Source organism: Saccopteryx bilineata, chromosome 4, assembly GCF_036850765.1.
Source record: "Saccopteryx bilineata isolate mSacBil1 chromosome 4, mSacBil1_pri_phased_curated, whole genome shotgun sequence".
Lineage (NCBI taxonomy): Eukaryota > Metazoa > Chordata > Mammalia > Chiroptera > Emballonuridae > Saccopteryx > Saccopteryx bilineata.
Genome location: NC_089493.1, coordinates 21,113,524 through 21,132,766, shown reverse-complemented (window position 1 = coordinate 21,132,766; position 19,243 = coordinate 21,113,524). Strand labels below are relative to the sequence as shown.

General features: G+C 39.0%; 1 protein-coding gene across 2 annotated transcripts in view; it reads left to right on the top strand.

The window, feature by feature from the left end:
- Positions 1–19,243, top strand: part of TSHR (thyroid stimulating hormone receptor) — a 108,691-nt gene that overhangs the window by 50,081 nt on the left and 39,367 nt on the right. The window contains exons 3-5 of one of the 2 annotated variants that reach the window (XM_066273733.1): positions 5,407–5,478; positions 8,671–8,745; positions 17,887–17,961. In XM_066273733.1, coding sequence (XP_066129830.1) covers positions 5,407–5,478; positions 8,671–8,745; positions 17,887–17,961 — 222 coding nt within the window. The remainder of the gene's footprint in view (positions 1–5,406; positions 5,479–8,670; positions 8,746–17,886; positions 17,962–19,243) is intronic. The other variant, XM_066273734.1, reaches the window with a different exon arrangement.

Sequence of the window (19,243 nt, the reverse complement as noted above, 5' to 3'; positions counted from 1 at the left end):
CGTAGAAGCCCCCATAGAGAAATGGAGAGCTGAATAAGTGGGTAAACCTCAGCATTTTTATGCTTGTTGGATGAAAAGTGGAAAGTCATGGAAAATACCATAGGACAAGGAGGCATGAGCTAAGGGTAGTAAACTGAAGAAACTTGGCAAGGTTTCTCCATTTAGATTCCTTCCGGTGTCTTCAGAGATAACAATGCTCCTTTTCTCTGAGTGAGGGTTTTGTGACTCGCTGCAGGGGAGAAGAAGAGTCAGAGAGACCTTCCTGCACCTGCCATTTCTCAAATTCTTCCTGCTTAAAATATTTTAAATACGAAGGTGCCATATTTGGGGATAGTGTGTCCTGAACCCCATCGACTATAACTAACTCAGTAGGAGGAGAAAGATCTTTGTTCTGACTTAGTGTGTATGTGTTTATGTGTGTAGAAAAGAAAGATAAATTCACACTTTGGGAAAGGATATAAAGAGTATTTGAGTCTTAACGTTTATTAAATTATATTTAGATGTAATTTATATTCCAAGTCAAACATCTTAGAAACCATTACTCTAATTCTTTTAAATAAAAATGTTATTTATATTTGAACATAGAATAAGCCCCCAAATTTTTAGCCAACATAAGTTATAAATTAGGTCCGTGCTACCTACAAGCAGTGTGTGCAATCTTTCAGTGAGTATGCCCCAAGATCTTTGTCCTAGGATATGATCTCCAAGTAAGATTATCTTTAAGCTTAAGAAACTCAATCTCTTGGATGATACCCAATAGGTGTATGTCTTATTCTTTATTTTCCTTTGTCATGGCCCAATTTTTCTCAGAGATTTTAGTCAAATGACTTGTTATTCTCATATCTTTGTAACTTCAGAACCTTAGATCTGGACCAACAGGCTTTTTAATCAATCCAATTAAGAAAATGTAAGTGGGAGACCTGTGAGGAAGGGCCAGTCATTATGGAACCTGAATTTCTGAAATCATATTAAGGCAACATTGGGCTTCAAGCTGAAGCACCAAAGTTTGTAAAAGGCTGACAAATCCACCCTTATGTCATTCAAATCACCTTGTCCACCCAGTTACTAAGTTCTTTTATTTATTTATTTTTATTAAAATATAGTTGTATACAATATTATACAGGCTATTTTTGGGGTTACAAACGAGATAGGTTCTGTGAGTTTGAAGATGTTCAAGTATTTATATGTACAGAAAGGTAAAAAGAAATACTATGTTAAGACAAATATCTAAGTTCCATTTAGTAGGTAAATGTAACATGTTCCAACTTATATATAAATTCAACTTAAGAACAAACCTACAGAGTCTATCTCATTCATAACCCAGGACTGCCTATATTAGTTACAATAGCTTCAGTTGTACAATGTAGTGATTTGACACTTTTATACCTTACAGTGTAATCACTCCCACTAATTCTGGTAATCATCTGTCAACATAGAAACTTATTATAATATTATTGACTGCATTATTGAATGGATCCTTTTATTAATTAATTTGACCCTGCTGAGGCTTTGATTTGGCAAGTCACAAATATTTCTTAATGAGCAGACATGATATATCAAGTAAAAGTAACCACTATAAATAGGCCTTTAGTAATGTGGTGGTAAGATATTGGGGAGGGGAAGCGCTCTATTGTCCTATGATTAGGTCTTAGTCATTCACTGAGCCTGTACCTCTAGACCAGTGTTTTCAATCAGTGTGCCGTGAGACATGGTCAGGTGTGCCATGGGGAAATTAAACATGGGTCCCCAAACTATGGCCCACGTGCCAGATACAGCCCACGGTGGCAATTTATCCAGCCCGCTGCCAGCCACCTCCATCTGAACATAAACATTCCCCTCACAATCCCTCCGGCTAACAGTGACAGGAAGAGTGGTGGAGGCACAGGGAACGCTCACTGACCAATCACCTTCTAGGATTTATCCCGACCACTAGCAATGAACCAATAGTAGGCCGCAACACTGCTGCAATGTGCGAGGTGATTGGCAGACATTTGAAAACTCTTGAGAAGACATTGCCATTTTATTTCTCTTCAGCCTTCACAGAATGCCTTGACTGGGTTAGGGATCCATACAGCTCAGTATCCGTTGCTGGAAAGGACATGACTTTAAAGGAGCAAGAGGAACTCACTGAACTGAAACAAGATTGTGGTTTAAAGCTAAAGTTTGTTGATCTTCCTTTGGACAGTTTTTGGTTATCTGTTGCCAAGGAGTTCCCCATTCTGGCCAACAAAGCTATTTTGACATTGCTCCTGTTTTCAACCACATATCTATGTGAGCTGAGCTTCTCAAGCTTGACTGCGATAAAAACTAAAAACAGAGAGAGACTGAGAACTGTTGAGGAAGAGCTTCATGTGTGTCTTTCTACCATTCCTGCCAGGATATCCCTTTTGTGTTCATCAAAACAGGCCCAGGTTTCACACTAAATGAGTATAAATACATTTAGAAACTATATTATTAACTATATGTATAATATGTACTGTGTTAGAGTATCATTTTGTGTCATTTTGGTAGGTGGTGTGCCCCAGGATTTTGTAAATGTAAAAAATGTGCCGCAGCTCAAAAAAGGTTGAAAATCACTGCTCTAGACTGTGAACCTTACAAGCATTTCTCAGTTTTTTTCTCTCCCCTTTGTAGGACAGTATGGCTACATTGAGCTAAAGTTGGGTATTTCCTGGCTCCTGGTCAATTAGGCTTTGGTTAACAAGTTTCCCCTGAGGGCACACCTTGTTAAGAACAGAGTTCTCTGTTGTACAATATTTCCAAATACTTCCTTTTCCTCTTTCTTTGATAGAAGTGATATTGGTTCTGAAGCTGGTTCTGAAGATGGTTCTGGTGGGGTTTGTGTATGACATCGTATAAAACCCACCCTGGAGAAGCTTAGATGTTTGCAGTAAGATTTATTCAAAATTGAAATAGAGTTGTGGAGACAGAGAGAGAGAGAGACATCAATTTATTAGTCCACTTCTTTATGCATTCATTGGTTGATTCTTATATGTTCTCTTACTGGAGATAGAACCTGCAACCTTGGCATATCAGGACAACATTCTAACCAAATGAGGTATTCAGCCAGGGCTGAAATACTTTTAATTCTGTTTAATATTCTGATGGCATTCCAAAACATTTCCATTGACAAGTGCATGATATGAATTCTGTATTCCTAATAAACTTATAAATATATTATGTTGTTCTCTAGTTAACAAACTGAATATGATTCTACATTTGAATCTCACTCTTAATTCTTGTTTTGTTGGGGGAAGTGTATGTTTGTTTTTCCATCCAGTGTTCTTTTTGTTGATTACACTGGGGAACAATTTTTTTTTCATTTTCTGTTGCATGAGGTTTTAGAACTGTTTCTATATATTTCTGCATCACTGGTTCCAAATCTAAAATCCATTTTTTGATGCATGCTCTAGTTTTCATGCAATTTTAATTTTTTTCTGTTACAGTTAATGGCAAACATTGGTTTTTAAATTGGAGTTAAAGAGCAACAACTCTTGGATTGAACATAACCACAAGGCAATTAATGTTTTACAAACATTACTTTTACATAATTGTAGTTGTTTTTAAATGTAAAAAATTATTATCTGATAATAAAAACACCCTCTTATTTTGTTTTAAGATTGAATCATGGCTTCTTCAAGTAGGCGTAAATGTAAGAATAGTCCTGACACCTTCTGTTATATATGTGGCTGTTACACACTTCAATGTCAAAGGCGTAAAATTTCATCATTTGTGACACGTGCATATATTGCCTATTTTCAGGTTCCCCTTGGCAATCAAGACAAGAATTGGGCTCCTCATATTGTGTGTCATAATTGTGAGGAAATGCTTTGTGACTGGACAAAAGGAAAACGCAAAGGAATTCTTTTTGGTATTCCCATGGTTTGGCGTGAACCTAAGGACCACAGCAGTGACTGTTATTTCTGTCTGATCCATACAAATGGCATCGGCAAGAAAAAATGGCATATGATTGGATAGCCTAATATTCCTTCAGCATTAGGACCTATCCCACACTCTGAGAACTCTTGGTTCCAGTTTTCAATGGTTTTATTTCTTCTAAGAATGAAGAAAGTGAACATGGTGATCAAGTGTATTTTGATAAGATGCATGAGGAAATGGTTGTAGAATCTGAAGAGTCTTCTTCTGATGCCAAGCAGTCATTAATCCCTCAGCAGTTTAGCCAACCCAAATTGAATGACTTAGTAAGAATGACATAAAAATTGTCCTCTACTTTCTGAAGTATGAGGAGCATAACTGGATCATTTGTGTGGATCTTAAAATGGTAAATTTCCTGCTAGGACAACAGAGAGGTTTCACAAAGTATCCTTGCTTTCTGTGTTTGTGGGACAGCCAAGCTCGGGAGAAACACTGGACACAGAAGGAGTGGCTGAAACGCAAAGTAGGGATGCAAAATATTGTGAATGAACCTGTAGTTAATCGAGACAGGATCATTTTTCCCCCACTTCACATCAAACTTGGCTTAATAAAGCAGTTTGTTCAGGCTTTGAATAGAGAAAGTGAATGCTCTCAACATATTATTTCTGCTTTTCCTGTCTTATCTTTCGAGAAGATAAAAGCAGGTGTATTCGATGGACCTCAAATTCGAATCCTCATATGTGACAAAGAATTTGCCAGGAAGATAATTAAGGAGGAGAAAGCAGCATGGCAGTCTTTTGTGGCAGTTGTAAAGAACTTTCTTGGCAACAAAAAAGCAGAAAACTATGAACTTCTGGTTCAAAGAATGCCGTTGGCTTTCCATGACATTGGATGTAACATGAGCATTAAGATTCACTTCCTGAACAGTCACCTTGATAAGTTTCCCGAAAATCTTGGAGCTGTTAGTGATGAGCAGATTACTGCTGGAGCATCAAATGAGATTGTCCTCAACAAGTACACAAATGCAAGAGCAACAAACGCAAATTTTGCCTGAATAGAATTTAAATAAGTTTTACACAAATTTATAATTAAAATAAGTGTTTTATTATGTTTTCTTTTGAAATAGTAGACAAATTCTGATGCAATCATATCTTTTAGTGTATTAGTGTATTTACTGCATTATATAAATTATTATATTTTCACAAAGATCATGCCCAAGAAGACATTCTACTTCATTATGTTAAACTAAATGTTGAAAATTTTACAATAAGATAAAAACCTAAAATATTGAATTGCAAAAAAAACTGTAGCTTACAGAGAAAAACTAATGTCAGATTTGAGATCAGCACACTCAAATTAGGTAAGAACACGTGTTTTTGTGGATGCAACAGAAATTTTGTTCCCCAGTGTTATGTATGATGAAATATACACTGTAAAGACCATCATGTCTCTAATAGTGTGTTCTGAATAATTAAAGTGAGTTACTAGAAAAGTTCAATGATTAAAACTCTGTGCATCTTATTTTTACAGGAAGTTTATAGAGACTCATCTGAAAACCATTCCAAGTCGTGCATTTTCAAATCTGCCCAATATTTCCAGGATGTAAGTCATTTTTTAATATAAAGAAGTTGCAATTATGGTATTTTCTAAATGTGTTCTATCCAGAAAAATAATCTATATATGCAATATATACAAATTTTCCGTATAAGATGTTTATTTGATTTTGCTACATCTCTATCCCCTGATTCCTAAATAATTTTTTAAAGCTAAAATAAATTGAAATTCATTTGGCCTTGAAAATTTAATAACTTTTTATGTATTTTAGTATATCTCGAGATGTGGCAAAATCTTAGCTGGAAATCTCTCCCATAAACAGACTTCTCTATCTATACTCGATCTAGCCAAATTACCGAATCTTGATTCACTTTTTATCACCAGTACAAATGCTTACTTTTTGCCATAAATGTAGCCAATGATTTCAGATTTCACTATTACTTAATATAACTAATTCCTAAATGAATATCTCTAGCCTCAACCTGTTCTTACAGGTCAGGCCTGCATTACAAACTGCCTTCCAAATATCATCACCTTGATGTCCCACTAGCAGGACAAATAGTATTTCCCAAATAAACTTTCTTGAATGGCATTTGTTGAATGAAAGCACCCATACGTACACGAATCATCAAAAAGGTTATAAGTCTAGGGGGCAAGACGGAGATCACCAAGGAGACCCCAAGTAGGTTTGCCTGGGACGGTACAAATTCCCTCCTATTATTCTGGCATATTAATTGCACCCTGTTTTAACTCAGAAAAATATCCTATTTTGCTTGATAAATGGTGTGTTCACCCTAGTGATTACATAAGACTTAAAGGATAAGAAGAGATTTGAGGAAGAAGTGGGATCTGAATTTCCTGGTTATAAAAATGGGATAAGCAAGCGGAGAATCACACCCTTCATCCCCTGATAAGTGATTCGTACGTGTTGGTTTCCCAGTCCAGCTACGAGAGTCCTCTACAGGGGCATCATTCAGTTGGAGAAACTGGAACTTTAGTTATGACATGACCTGAATATCCCCACTAAAACCCTGAGAAAGCTTTGTACTTCTAAACTAAGGAATTCAAGAGAAAATTTGAAGCAAATGAATGTGATGCAAAATTAGCTAAACAAATCCTATGTATTTGATTTTGCTACACCTCCATCCCCTAATTCCTAAATTATTTTCTTTTTTTAAGTGTGTCATTTTTTTAATTTTCTATTAATTATATTAATTTATTGTGTTAACATGAATTCAAGTGTCCCACTCAATACAACCCCCTTACCCCACTTCCTTGTTTCCCATAATCCCCCTCCCCCCTTCCCCCTGGGCCTTGCCATCCTGTTATTCATATCTCTGTGTTATGTATATATAATTTCACTAATCCCTTCACCTTCTCTGATCCCATCCCCTCATCCCTCTTCCCTCTGACAGCTGTACCTCTGTTCCCTGAGACCCCACCTCTGCCTCTATTCTATTCCTCAGTTCACTGTGTTCATTAGATTCCACTTATATGTAAGATCATATGATATTTGTCTTTCTCTGCCTGGCTTATTTCACTTAGCATAATAATCTCCAGGTCCATCCATGCTGTCACAAAAGGTAAGATTTCCTTCCTTTTCATGGCCATGTAGTATTCCATTGTGTATATATTTTTAAAGCTAAAATAAATTTAAATTCACTAGGTCTTGAAAAGTTAATAATTCTTGGTTTATTTTAGTATATCATGGGAGGTGACAAAATTAATTTAAAATTAGCTTTTAAAATTAATCTTGTCTTTCAGATTGCTCAACTTCATCCATTATAAATCTCCACAATCTTTACACAATAAACTAATCTTTTCCAACATCTTCTGTTGCTTTCTCTATGTTTTAGATATATTTGTATTAATATAATTTATGCAATGGTATCTACAAGTGGCAATATAGTGGCAGACCTGGTAAATCAAGAGATAATTGTTTAGGGAATAGATAATTCAAAAACAAAAGTACAGGGCCTTTAGAATACTCATAACGACCATGGTAAGACTCAACTAGAACAGTCAGAGCTCCTCTTATAAACATAGTATTAATGAAAATATTTTACTGACAGATTCAATGCAATAAAAAAAGCCCAGTGGTTCTCAACCATGCATGCACATTAGAATCATCTGGGAAGTTTATAAAATAAAAGTGTTTGCCCCATCCCTTATAAACGCCCACTTAAAAATCCTGGATGAAGTCTGGGAGAGCTCTATTCTTTCCAAAGCCTTCCAGGTAGTTCAGTTGTATGGCCAGGGTTGAGAATCTCCACTGTGGCTATGGGTGGACACCATCTGTTAATCATTAATTTTCTTAAATGTCATATAAATGCCTCTCAAGAATTTGGCTGCATTAGTAATTCTCATTATAAGATGGAATTTCAGGAGACTACTTGAAATGTCACTCCTTACGTATTCTTGTAGTTGGAAGTTTCTTGTTCTCCCTTTTTGGTGCTTAGAACTGTTGAGTTATCTTTTGATTACAAAATTCAAAATAAGCCTTGAATTTTCAACCCCATCAAAATCAAGAACAGAAGTACTGACATGACATGCAGTCATCACCCTATGGAATGTTCCACTAGAGCAGTGTGGCTTTCTCTTCATCTTCTTTGAAACTGCACCTCTAATTCCATGTTATTAGGTACTCCATTGAAAATTCTTCTTATTCATCCTGGTGTTCTTTTTAAATGTCTTTTCTTTTCTGCTGTTTTGAATTCACCTATTCATTCATTGATTCACTTACACAACTTTATTGGGAGTCTACCACATGCCACGTACTGTGAAAGGGACTCAAATGGCCACCAGAAAAAAAAACAAAACATGGTTCTCCACTTCATAGAATTTGCAGTGTAATGAGACAACATACAAATATGATCCAAAGAGTTGCCAGGTTGCACTGTGATAATTAGGGAAGGGAGTTCACGGTGCTATGAAGATATATTGTGGGAAATTTGACATAATCAATATTTGGGGAAAGTTTCTGAAGGCAGAAGTAACATTTAAATGAAACCTGAAGGAGGAAGAGGACTTCATGTAGTGGGAAACCTTTCAGGTCTCACAGAATCTTAAAAAAAAAAAAAAAAGTAGTAACTAATTTTAACATAATTAAGGAGAACATGAGGATTGTGTATGTTTTATGATCTGGGGAGCCCCTGACAAAAAAGTTGCATCAAAACAGTATGTTTAGAGTTACCGACCCTACTCACTTTTCACTTTGTCTTACATGTTTGTGATGTTCAGCTACTTATCGATAGATACGACTCTGCAGCGGCTGGAATCACGTTCCTTCTACAATTTGAGTAAAATGACGCACATGTAAGTACAGTGGAAAATGCAGCATAGATCCGAGCCACTGCCACTCTTGATTGCTAATTTTGGGATTCCAGATGGCAGTGACAATCTAATTATGGCTAATGGGAAGACCATATGGGGAGGTCCTTCAATTACATGATAATGCAGGAGGGCCCAGCTGAACAGAGCCTTCCGGCAACCCCCCGGCACAGAACCCTCCAGGTTGATCCAGACACCACTTAAATACCAACTAGTGATCCCAGTGGATTCCACATTGAGTTATAATAAAATGGTTGTTATTTTAGCCACTTTGTTTGGGGTCATTTGATAGCCAGAAGAGGTGGCAGTTATATATCAGTCAACAATGGGTAAAAGACATTGAGGATTTGCAGAAGAAACTACAAGACTGGCAGATTTCTCTGTAAGTTGCTGAGGGTCCTAAGTGGGTACAGATCAGCTCTCCTGGGTTTTAAACTTCAGCTGGGATACTATTTGGACCCAAAAGTGAATGTACCTCTGTTAAAGATGAAGATTTATACCTATTAAAAGTAACAATGGGCCTGACCAGGCAGTGGCGCAGTGGATAGAGCGAAGGACTGGGACGCAGAAGACCCAGGTTCAAGACCCTGAGGTCACCAGCTTGAGCGCGGGCTCATCTGGTTTGAGCAAAAAGCTCACCAGCTTGGACCCAAGGTCGCTGGCTCGAGCAAGGGGTTACTCGGTCTGCTGAAGGCCCATGGTCAAGGCACATATGAGAAAGCAATCAATGAACAACTAAGGTCTCGCAACAAAAAATTAATTGATGCTTCTCATCTCTCTCCATTTCTGTCTGTTCCTGTCTATCCCTCTCTCTGACTCTCTCTCTCTGTCCCTGTAAAAAAAAAAAAAAAGTAACAATGGCCACTCTCATCTCCTATTTCATTTCCTCTATAAAGAAGCCAATAGCATACAGGTGGTTGCCCTTATTAATGATATCTTCTAATTACTGAATGCCTTTTATGGGCAAGCACTCTGCTAAAAGTACTTCACATAGATCATCCCACTTAATCTCACTAAGCCTCAGTTTCCAGTGTGTAAAACGAAGACGGTAATGCACGGCTGACAGTACTCTTGTCCAAGTTTCCACAGCTAAGAAAGTACAATCAGAATTTGAAACCAAGAGTGCCGACCTCCAAAACCAATGCAAAACCATAATATCTCTTTAATGAAAAGCAGACATAATTAAAGAAAATGCTACCTTCAAAAAAATGTTCTTGTATTTAAATTGTTTTTCTTCTTTTTCCAAGTGAAAGGAGAGGAGATAGAGAGACAGATTCCCACATGCTCCTCAACCAGGATCCACCTGGCAACCCCCGTCTGCAGCTGATACTCTGCACATCTGGGGCCATGCTTGCAACTGAGCTGTTTTTAGCACCTGAGGCAGACAGAGGCTTCACAGAGCCAATCTCAGTGCCTGGGGCTGACGTGCTCTAACCAATCAGCTATGGCCGTGGGAAGGGAAGAGAGAGAGAGAGCGAGAAAGGTGCAGGAGATGGGTGAGGAAGCAAATGGTCACTTCTCCTGTGTGCCCTGACCAAGAATTGAACCTGGGACATCCACACACTGGGCTGATGCCTTACCACTGAGCCAACTGGCAAGGGCTATGTGAATTCTTTAAAAATCACAAGTAAATAAAAATTCTACAGCTGGGTAGGTAAAATGTGTGATTTTTGGCAAGTAGTATGATAAGACTTAATTTTGTTTATTCACTAAATTGAACCAAGTGGATTTATTACAGGTCTTAGGATCCCAGTCTTAGTCCCAATCATTATATAATCCTAAAAGTAGCAATATGTATCTTCCAAGCAATTTGGAATATCACTTTTATACAGTTGTATTTTCAGTGGAAAATCTGTTGATAAACTTACATTTTCCTCAGTGTCCTTCAAAAATCTGAACATTTATAAACTATTTGAATGAACATCTATTGTTTTTCATTCCTTAATAAATTAGAAGAGGCATCAAAATCATGAATATCACCTTTTGGTTATAAATTATTTTCCCCCAGTTATATAATGGAATGTTAGTGGTAAAATATTTTTTTTTAATATTTTCTTAATAATTATCAAAGTAGAATAACTAAGATTTCTTCCATTGAAAAGCCTTAGCAATATAGGAGATAACTTATTCTGTGAATTAATAGACTATTACTAAAAAGCAGTACTAGTTTAAAAATCAGGACTTTAGAGGGTAAGGATCTAATGTAATCTCAAGAACTTTGTCAGACATTATACTTTTTGACCCAATAATTTCATGTCTATAAATTTTCCCTAATAAAATAAACAGCAGTAAGGAAAAGTTTATATAAAAAACCATTTGTCTCAGAGTATTAATTTATAATTGCAAAAACTTGGAAACCAATAATGCTTAGCTAGGGGAATGGCTTAATATGAAACACTGAGCAACTATTAGAAATCTGTTGTCATAGATTCTTTGATCCCAAAAGAAATGCTTTTGACATAATACTACTTATGTCAATTGAGCAAAAAAGGACAAAAAAAATAAAGAGAAAAAAACTCATGGGGCCCTGGCCGTTTGGCTCAGCGGTAGAGCGTCGGCCTGGTGTGCGGGGGACCCGGGTTCGATTCCCAGCCAGGGCACATAGGAGAAGCGCCCATTTGCTTCTCCACCCCCCCTCCTTCCTCTCTGTCTCTCTCTTCCCCTCCCGCAGCCGAGGCTCCATTGGAGCAAAGATGGCCCGGGCGCTGGGGATGGCTCCTCGGCCTCTGCCCCAGGTGCTGGAGTGGCTCTGGTTGCGGCAGAGCGACGCCCCAGAGGGGCAGAGCATCGCCCCCTGGTGGGCAGAGCGTCGCCCCTGGTGGGCGTGCCGGGTGGATCCCGGTCAGGCGCATGCGGGAGTCTGTCGGACTGTCTCTCCCCATTTCCAGCTTCAGAGAAAATACAAAAAAACAAAACAAAAAAAAAAAAAAAAAAAACTCATGGACGTGGACAACAGTGAGGTGATTGTAGGAAGGGAGGTTGGGGAGGGTGTGGGGTAATAAATGGTGATGAAAAAAGATTTGACTTGGTGTGGTAAACACACAACAAGGTATACAGAGATGTGTTATAGAATCGGGCACCTGGAACCTGTATAATTATGTTAACCGGTGTCACCCCAATAAATTCAAATTTTATAAAACAAGATATACTTACGGAAAGAGAGAGAAAAACCCTGATTTTCTTTGAATCATGGAATAAGAGATCTCACATTTTTTATGTAAATGTGTTTAAAATTTTTACAGTGGCTATGTATTATCTTTATAGTCAGTCAAAATAAACTTTTTAATAATGAAAGTTCCCTTCAATATGCATTAATCTTGAAATTAATACTTGGTGCTAAACTGCATAGATGATTCATTATGTGATAGAAGCCTATCACAAAGTGTTACTTTAGAATGAATTTACCTAATTTCAGTCCCAGTTTTCATCCTGGTGCTGTGCAGCATGTAAAGTATTTAAAGGAACACAATGATGGATTTGCCAATACATACACATCTTGTTTTAATAGTTAAATAATTAGTTCCTACTTCCCTGTATCTCCCAGAGCTAAAGTAAAGTTGCACATAGAAGATGTCTAATAATTTTTATGAATCTCTCCCACCTCTATGAACCAGAGCAAGCAGACCTAGTAAAAGTCAGAGTGGCCTGCCTCCCTTTTTTTTTTTCTTTTTTTTTTTTTTTTTTTTTTTACCATTGGCACTTAAAAGCAGACTACGAGTACGGTGAGTATCAAAAGAAAGAGTGAAAAAGAAACTGGGCACTGGCTGAAAGCTAGGTTTTCGGCTAATGCTCTCCTTTAGTTCCTTGTTTTAAACAAATGTCTTACACATTACGGCATTTGTAGTTCTTAAAACCCAGCTGTACTGACTGGGACCACTTCTCTTCTCTTCGGATACAGCTGTGTCCTTGTCCTGTGTGAGTTTGAAGCTTTCTCATCTCACTCGGCCCCACCTAACTTGGCAGGTGGAATGCCAACTTGGCTTCGCCATTGCCCTCTGTTGGTTTCCCAGCTTGGTGTGCTTTTCACTCGTGGACTGGGGGTGTTTAGGGTGTGGGCAAATGTCTCTAAGCCTGAGGATCATAGTTGTCTGCCATGACCCAGTGCCTGTTAAATAACTGAGGTGGGAAGGGAGCCACAGGACAATGGAAGGAAACCCATAGTTGGAAAGTTCCTTTATTAGAAAGGTTTTGTTTTGTTTTTTATAAAATCCTTTTTTTATTTAATTATTTTATTTTATTTATTCATTTTTAGAGGGGGGGGAGAGAGAGACAGAGAGGAGAGAGAGACACAGAGAGAGAAGGGGGGAGGAGCTGGAAGCATCAACTCCCATATGTGCCTTAACCAGGCAAGCCCAGGGTTTCAAACTGGCGACCTTAGCATTCCAGGTCGACGCTTTATCCACTGCGCCACCACAGGTCAGGCTATTAGAAGGGTTTTAAGCCTCCATTCCCCTTCTTTTTGTCCCCTTGTCCCCCCGACCTGAGAAGTCCCTTCTCTCGCCTTGCTGATTCCCACAGTCTTTGGGTTTAGGCCGGGCTACGAAGTGCCCTCCACATTGCCAGTTGTTTTTGAATAAGCCAGACCCTCTGGTCTTGACTCTTACTGAGACTTAGCAAATGTTTCTCAGGAAAAGAAACAGGAAATGGAATCTAGACATATGATTAAATGAATTTAAAGTGTGCTAAATTATTAATCTGCTTGTTTGTGAAAACACCACACACTGGGCATCAACGTTACACTTTTTATCTCCATGTCATTTTATTTGCAATCTAGTGAAGGAAAATTAAGCAATAATGCGTATTTAGATCTCCTCTTAGTTTTGATGGATAATTTCCTTTATATATTTATTAATTTTTAATCTGCACTTAGAGTTAGAAATCCTAGATCCAGGCCCAGGGTTGCCTCTTACAGTTTAACAGGAGACGAGGTACTTCACCTTTATAAGCATGTCTCCGCTGTTTTATCTGCAAAATGAGGATGACATTACCTGCTTCACTCAAGTCAGTTCCGCCATTCTGTCACTGGCAGAACCGTCGTGAGTAATAAGAAGTACACCCTTGTGTTTTTCCCCTGTAATTTTCCAAGGCTGGGCGTTTCTAACCACCAAGCTTCACGACCCTGATATATTTCCCTGACACAGCTACATTGCACCGCTCCATAGAGGAGCATACTTGAAGATGTGAGCAGACGGCCCCGCATATTCAAAAAAAAAAAAAAATTTGATGTAGAATATCTATTGCTTTGCTATTTTTTTTTTTTATTAAAAGTGTGCTTTATATTTTAAGGATTTTATCGATGCTTATTGTATTGGTTTCGGTAGGCTAATTACTATAAGAAATAGACAAAAAAAAAAAAAAGAAATAGACAAAAATGTGGAATAGCCTTAAGGTGACTGAAGTTTGTTTCTTGCTCCTGGGACAGCACTGGGGGAGAGAAGGTGAGCAGGACACCCCTCTGCACACAGTCACCCATGGGTCCAGGCTGCTGGTCCAGAGCCCCTCCTCCTTCCACCTCTGTTCACATTATTAAGGAGGATGTCACCATTTCAACCCACTGCGCACCTATTACACACAGCCATTGTTCCCTCGGTGTCCCTGGCTTCCAGGCAGCATAGCTACCCTCCTGTACACTCGGGCCATACTTGCTTAACTCAGAATTGTGTGGTTCAAATTCACCCTCCCGGGCATGCTTGGAACTCACTCAAATGTGGACCCCTCTTTCACCCTGCTCCTCATACCAGAGGTTCTGTGGTACTTGCCTCTACTCCTCCTTGCTTTCTTTCTTAGAAAAGGTGGGACCAGCTGCATTCACTTCTGACATTGTCTCCATTTAGCTAAACTACTGGCAGTCTATACTCCCCTCCCCTTCTTTACTTCAGAAGAGATTTGAGTTTTTTCTAGCTTTATTGAGCTATAATTAACAATATAACATCGTGTAAGTTTAAGGACAAGGTACTGATTTGATACACTTACATGTTGCAAAATGATTTCCACCATTGCATTAGCTAACACCTCCATCCTGGCACACAATCTCCATTTCTTCTTTATGAGAACATTTCAGATCTCTTGTAGCAACTTCCAAGTACATAACACAGCATTATTAGCTATAGTCACTGTACTGTACATTACAGCCCTAGAATTTGTTAATCTTATAACTGAAAGCTTGTCCCTTTCATCAATATCTCCCAATCCCCAACCCCCAGCCTCTTGTAACCACCACTCCGCTCTCTACTTCTCTGAGCTCAGCTTTTTTAGATTCCCTACACAAGTGATATCATACAGTTTATCTTCAGCAGAGTTTCTTTTTTAAAGTCATTTGTGATAAGTGTTGGGCTGACTGTCTTCTTACCTGGGAAGGCAGCCTCTTTCTCCTGGTGTTTTCTTGTGTTATTGCTTGTTCATCTTTCCTTTGACTCTTCTGTCTCCCAGAATCCCGTCTTCTCTCTGTGTCTCCTGGCTTCTCCTGCAGCCTCTCCTGCCTCTTCCTCCTCTGCCGGCAGCCATGCAGATCACAGCCTCATTTAACCAGCGGTAACCAACAGCTGGGCGGCATTGGGCTTTCATCCATTACCTCTAAAGCTGATTCCGTTGGGCTGCTCTTCGTTTTATTGTTACATTGGGTTGGTATGCTCACTGAAGTCTGCTTACTTAACAATATTCTGATATGGGACCACTTTTCCAGACTGCAAACCACACTCAAGACAAACTCGCCTAAGTATTTTCCATTTGATTGTCCCCGACAGCAGTTTGAATCCTCCTCCCCAAATGGAAAGCTCCAACAAGGATTCTATGGCTCACCTTGCAGAGGGAGAGCACCGCCTTGACCAAGGGACAGTCCCTCCAAGGAGCAAGGCAGGCAGCTCTGCAATTGTGTGGTCAAGTAGCCAACCACCCCAGTTTACTCAGGGCAGAGGGAGTTCCAGGGGTGAAGGGCTTAGTTTCAAATCAGGACAAAAAATTTAAATCTAGCTTCAAGTGGGTCTTTCTTTTTTTTTTTAAATGAGAGGAGAGGAGGTAGAGAGACAGATTCCTGCCTGTTTCCGCACCAAGATCCACCCGGCAACCCCTGTCTGGGACTGATGCTCTGCCCAGTCGAGCCACTAGCTGCAAGAGGGAAAGAGAGAAAGAAGGGGGAGGGGAGGGAAAGGCAGATGGTTGCCTTTTATGTGTGCCCTGACCAGGGATCGAACCTGGGACCTCTGCATGTCAGGCTGACAGTCTATCCACTGAGCCAACCGGCCAGGGCCAAAGCAGGTCTTTCAGTGCAGGGTCTTCATTGGAAAAATTAGGTATAATATGATAAATTAGGATTAGTGGAAACAAGGCGAAGATTTTGAGGTGAGGAGTTCTAAGAGTTTGGGGATATAAATTGTTGACGCTTTCTGTTGAAGGACTACTGAGTCCTTCAAGAAGTTCTTGAAATGAAAAAGTTATAGTAATGAAGACAACGGGCCAATAAGGTTATATTAATACAGGCAGTAAACTGAGGTAGGGAAGGTGATAAATAACTTTTGTTCTCAGGGGTAATTCCATCCTCCTTTTTCCAAGGTCAGTTTCATACTCCAGATCCTTTGTCAAATACCAAACTTAGTACTTTGTTGTTGTTGTTTTGTTTTTACATTTTGTACGAACATTGCAGGGCCTCCAGCTCAAGTTTTATGTCTGCCCTAGCTTCATTCCACTTAGGAGAATAGCAATAACAAAATAATTGTTTATAGAGCCCTCACTGGGAGCTAGGTCACAAGCAAATTCCTTACAGGCATTATTCACTCCTGACAAGAGTTCCTGTAAAACAGGTGCTGTTACTGTCCCTATTTCCTTTACATATGAGGAACTTATAGCTTGAAAAGGTCAAAGAACTTGTCGCAGGTCAGTCAGCCAGCCAGCGGTGGCAGAACCAAGATTCAATCTCAGGTCCAGCTGACTATTCAGCGATAAAAAGGAGCAAACTGCTGATACATGTTACACAAAGATGACCACATTATGCTAAAGGAAGGAAGCCAGACGTAGAAGACTACGTATTTGTGATTCCATTTATATGAAATGCGCAGAGAAGGCAAGTTTATAGGGATAGAAAACAGATTATTGACTCCAGGCATGGCAGAGGGGATGGGAATTAACTGTGAATGGGTATTTACTTCTGTTAGTCATTGGCAGAAAGATTCTAAAACTGGCCTGTGATGGTCGTTGCACAATTCTATAAATTTACTCAAAATCATCTAATTGTATACCTGCAATGCATGAATTTTATGAAAATGCTCTTTCATTTAAACTGTTAATAAATAAAATTACAGAGGCCAGATTCTAAGTCTTTTAATTGCCACCGCATCAACAACTGAATGCAGGTTCCTTTAAGCATCAAGCCTTCAGCGCCGTCCCAAGAGGAAAGGCTGCTGTTTTTCTGGGCTCCTCTGTCCTCTTCATGTAAGCACAGGGGGTGCCTTTAAACTCTTTTAACTAGCCTACATGTATTGACTACATTTAATTTTACCAATGACAGCCTATTTCTAGCAATCACTGATTTCCCTAATGCTAACGGCATTTTGATTAGCATGTACATAAGCTATGTAAATTACAAACATACGTGATATCACATCACATGTGCTGTGGAGTCTCAAATTACTGACATAGAAAAATAAACCCAAGTAGACTGTTGAAATTCACTCACTACATCCACTCCCTCTGAAATAGCAATTAACAGAGGGACCTCACTGCTGTCATTACATGACTACCATCCATCAAATCCACTCCACCTCCCAGCCAGGGCCAGGATCCTTGCTGCTGCTAACAATAGAGATTTCTGTCCTCCACGAACCAGTGAAGAGGTTTTTCTTCCCTATTTACATCTAAAGATAAGAAAAGGCTCTGACACCCAATTAAGAGAAAGGCTTCTGGTGAATTCAAATGGACCAGACCTAAGTCAGAGAAGTGAGAGGGCTGAACAGCTATTGTGTCCCTGCGAGGAGCCAGGAGGGGTTTCTCGGCACTGACTCCTGGTAGGAACAGTCTGTGGGATGCACAGCAGTGTGTATTCTTGTTGCATTAAACCTGATTTATGTTGTTTCCCCTTTGATAAGGACAGAAATGGATGTGTTGTGGTGAGTGTGCTTCTTGTAACCTTTATAGAGAGATCCGGAATACCAGAAGCTTGAATTACATAGACCCTGGGGCCCTAAAGGAGCTGCCTCTTCTGAAGTTCCTGTAAGTATTAACTCCACTCCAGTCCCGTTCTTTAATTGTGTTTTCTAGAGCATTATAATGTTATTGTCTCCCAGGGACCTCCCTGGGGTGATGTGAGCCAGGCTTGGTTTAGTAGTGCAGGACCTGGGGCAAATCATGTCCTGTACTTATTCCCCACCCTTGCCCATCAGGTGAGGAAGGTATCGGGTGAAATCATCCACATTGTAAAAACACTATTCAAAAGTCAGCACATAGTCCTGGGACCAGAGGCCTGCTCTAAGAGACAGGAAGGAGAAACCATTTTATATATATATATATATATATATGGTCTACCGGAAAGTTCTGTTCGTTTCTATCACAACAAGTTTTGACACGTAAGCACATGTTTATTTGGCACATGTATGCCTCTCTATTTTTATCACTTAATGTATACATACTGACATAGCAAATTAACTAAAACAAAGTTGATTCACATTAGTCTTATGTGTGAAGCGATAGTGTACCCATGGCTACTGATAAAGTTCATTTACGCCACTGTAATTTTTACGAATTTCAACAAGGAAGAAATGCTACAGAAGCATGTCTGTCGCATCCACCATATTCCCCGGACTTAGCACCCTCTGACTATCACTTGTTTTTGTCCTTACAAAATTTTTTGAAGGGCAAAAATTCAAAAATGAAGAAGATATCAAACAAGCACTGGTTCAATTTTTTGCATCAAAAGATAAAACATTTTTCAAAAATGGGATAAACAGATTGCCCTCACGCTGGCAAGAAATCATTAATAATAATGGCAATTATATTATTTAATAAAGTTTATTGACGGTAAGAAAAATTTATATTTTGTTTTATTCCAAAAATGGACAGAACTTTCCAGTAGACTTTATATATATACATACACACACACACACACATAAAATATTTATTTTATAGTATAATATAAAATTATATTATATTACATATTACATTTCATATTACATATTATATATCATATATTTGTATGGTCGTTAATTGGAGTATAACAGAACAAAACAAAACAACACAGAGAACTCTGAGCGCCCCTTGCTCAATTTTATCAGAACGTGGGCGCTGCAACAATAGGGGAGTGTCTGCTACACAGCAAAAATAAAAAAGCCACAAAGCGTAAAATCCAATCTCCTAGAGGCTGTGCGGACAAAAATGGAAAGGGTAGCCCTTACTGCTTTGTCTTGGTGACACCTTGATCATACTTCCATGAGAACAGAAGCCACATTTTTGTCCTTTGTTGCATCTTTAGTGCCTAGCACAGAGTAGGTGCTCAATA